We start from the raw sequence: 3114 nt of genomic DNA on the forward strand, positions 1-3114 counted from the left end.
ACAGGACAGAAAGAAAAGATAAAAATGGATGTCAGAAGAGACTCTGAAACTTGTTCTTGAGCATAGAGAAGCTAAAGCAACTGGAGAAAATGAGGAAAGAAAAGAGCTGGACAGAAAATTTCAAAGGGCAGGTCAAGGAGACAAAATATTATAATGGAATGTGCAAAGACCTGGAGTTAGAAAACCAAAAGGATAGAACGTGATCAGCAATTCTTGAGTTGAGAAAAAACTAAAGAAAGAAATCCAAGCATCAAGTTGCAAAATAGAATTCTAAACACAAAATATTGGATGATGCAGGAAGCATCAAAAGAAGATGTAAGGAATACACAGAGTCACTGTACCAAAAAGAATTGTTGATGTGCAACCATTTCAAGAGGTAGCATGTGATCAAGGTACTGAAGGAAGATGTCTAAGCTGCACTGAAGGCATTGGTGAAAAGCAAGGCTCCAGGAGTTGATGGAATACAAATTGAAATGTTTCAACAAACTGATGCACCACTGGAGGTACTCACTCATGTATGCCAAGAAATTTGGATGACAGCTATGTGGCCAACTGATTGTAAGAGATCCATATTTGTAGCCATGTCAAAGAAAGGCGACCCAATGGTATGCAGAAATCATGAAACAATATCACATGCAAGGAAAATTTTGCTGAAGATCATTCAAAAATGATTGAAGCACTACATCAACAGGGAGCTGTCAGAACTTCAAGCAGGATGCAGGAGAGGACATGGACCTATGAATATCATTGCTGCTATCAGATGGATCTTGGCTGAAAGTTGAGAATACCAGAAAGATGTTTTTGTTGGTGGTGTTAAGTGTTGTCGGGTCAATTCTGACTCATAGCGACCCTGTATAAGGTTTCTGAGGCTGTAAATCTTTTCAGGAACCCAAAGTCCCATCTTTTACCTGTAGAGCAGATGGTAGGTTCGAACCACTGACCTTGTAGCCCACAGTCCAATGCTTATCCTACTGCACTCCCAGAAAGATGTTTATTTGTGCTTTAATGACTATGCAAAGGCATTGACAGTATGAATCATAATCAACTATGGATAGTATTGGGAAGAATGGGTATTACAGAACACTTAGTTGTGCTTGTTAGGAACCTGCACATAGACCAAGAGACAGTTGTTTGAATAGAATAAGGGGATACCGAATGGTTTAAAATCCGCAAAGGTGTGTGTCAGGGTTCTATCCTTTCACCATACTTATCGGAAGCACTATATAGGGTTGCTATGAGTCGCAACAGACTTGACAGCACTTAACAACATCAGTAACATTAAATCTGTATGCTGAGCAAATAATTTGAGAAGCTGTATTATATGAAGGAGTACATGGCATCAGGATTAGAAGACTCATTAACAACCTGTGATATGCAGATGATACAACCTTGCTTGCTGGAAGCAAAGAGGACTTAAAATATTGATGAAAATTAAAGACTACAGCCTTCAGTATGGATTGCATTTCAGTGTAAAGAAAACAAAGATCCTCACAGTGGAACCAATAAATACCATCAAGATAAATGGAGAGAAGACTGAAGCAGCCTCTTGGATCTACAAACAACACTCATGGAAGCAGCTGCCAAGAAGTCAAACAACATATTACATTCGGCAAATCTGCTGCCAAAGACCTCTTTAAAGTGTCAAAGAGCCAAGATATCACTTTGAGGACTAACATGTGCCTGACCCATCCCATGGTATTTTCAGTTGCCTCATAGGCATGTGAAAGTTGGACAATGAATAAGGAAGACCGTAGAAGAATCGATTCATTTTAATTATGGTGTTGGAGGAGAATATTAAAAATGCCATGGACTGCCAGAAGAACAAACAAATCTGTGTTGGGAGAAGTACAGCCAGAGTGCTCCTTAGAAGCCAGGATGGCAAGACTTTGTCTCTCATACTTTGGACATGTTGTCAGGAGGGACCAAGGACAGACCCCCCCACAAGATGGATTGGCACAGTGACAGCAACAATGAACTCAAGCGTAGCAACAGTTGTGAGGATGATGCAGGACTGGGCAGCCTTTCATTCTGTTGTTGTGAGATGCCAACTCGGTGACACCTAACAATAACAGCAACAAGCCAAAGAGCCCTGGTGGCACAATGATTAAGTACTTCGAGGTTAACAAAAGGTTGGTGGTTCGAACCCACTCAGTGACTCCACAGGAGAACAAGCTGGTGATCTGTGTCTGTACAGATTGCATCCTCTGGGCAGTTCTGCTGTGTCATATGAGGTTACTATGCGTCAAAATTGAATGGAAGGCACCTAACAACACCGGGTCCCCCCCAACACAATTACATCTGGATCTGTAATGTTTGAGACCTGGGCACAGGTATGTTTTAAAGCTTCAGGTGGTTGTGCCGTCAGGGCTGAGAGGGGCAGCCCCAGGACATATGCTGAGCTCCCCTTTTCCTCAGCCATTGACCTGTGTGCCCAAGGGACCCATGGATGTGAACATCAATGTGTCAGCTCTCCAGGTTCCTATTCCTGTCACTGCCGAGCTGGCTTTGTGCTCCGGCGGGATCAAAGGAGCTGCAGAGGTGAGTGAACACCCCCTCCTCCAGCACCCCGACTCCCATCTCCAGTCAGAGGTGACACCTCACTCTCTTGCTTCCCACCAGCCGTGGACCACTGCAGCTTCGGGAACCACAGTTGTCAGCATGAGTGTGTCAGCACCGCCCGTGGGCCCCGCTGCCGCTGCAGACAGGGCCATGACTTGCTGCCCGATGGGAGGAGTTGCCAGGGTTAGGAAGCGTCTCCTGCGTTTGTGTGGGGGTCAGGGGCCCACTGTGACTCGTCCTGACCTCTTTCTCCTTTTAGCTCGGGACCTTTGCAATGGTGTGGACCATGGCTGTGCATTCCAATGTGTGAGCGAAGGCCTGTCCTACCGATGCCTGTGCCCTGAGGGGCGGCAGCTCCAGGCAGATGGCAAGAGCTGCAACCGTGAGTTTTCGGTGGGAGGGTGTTCTGCCTGTGACTGCTCACATCCTGAGTGTCCTTGGCTTTGTCCTTGCTGTGGCTCAAGCCTGTGATGTAAGCGTGTGTGTATGTTTGAGGTAGAGAGTTGAGAAAGTGTGTCTTCTCTTTCCTCTCAGCCCTGCTACTGGGATTACTTT

General features: G+C 45.3%; 1 protein-coding gene across 1 annotated transcript in view; it reads left to right on the top strand.

The window, feature by feature from the left end:
- Positions 1-3114, top strand: part of MATN4 (matrilin 4) — a 21605-nt gene that overhangs the window by 7526 nt on the left and 10965 nt on the right. The window contains exons 4-6 of the mRNA XM_006839258.1: positions 2416-2538; positions 2620-2742; positions 2819-2941. Of these exons, the coding sequence (XP_006839321.1) occupies positions 2416-2538; positions 2620-2742; positions 2819-2941 (369 nt within the window). The remainder of the gene's footprint in view (positions 1-2415; positions 2539-2619; positions 2743-2818; positions 2942-3114) is intronic.

This window comes from Chrysochloris asiatica, unplaced genomic scaffold (genome assembly GCF_000296735.1).
Source record: "Chrysochloris asiatica unplaced genomic scaffold, ChrAsi1.0 scaffold00023, whole genome shotgun sequence".
NCBI lineage: Eukaryota > Metazoa > Chordata > Mammalia > Afrosoricida > Chrysochloridae > Chrysochloris > Chrysochloris asiatica.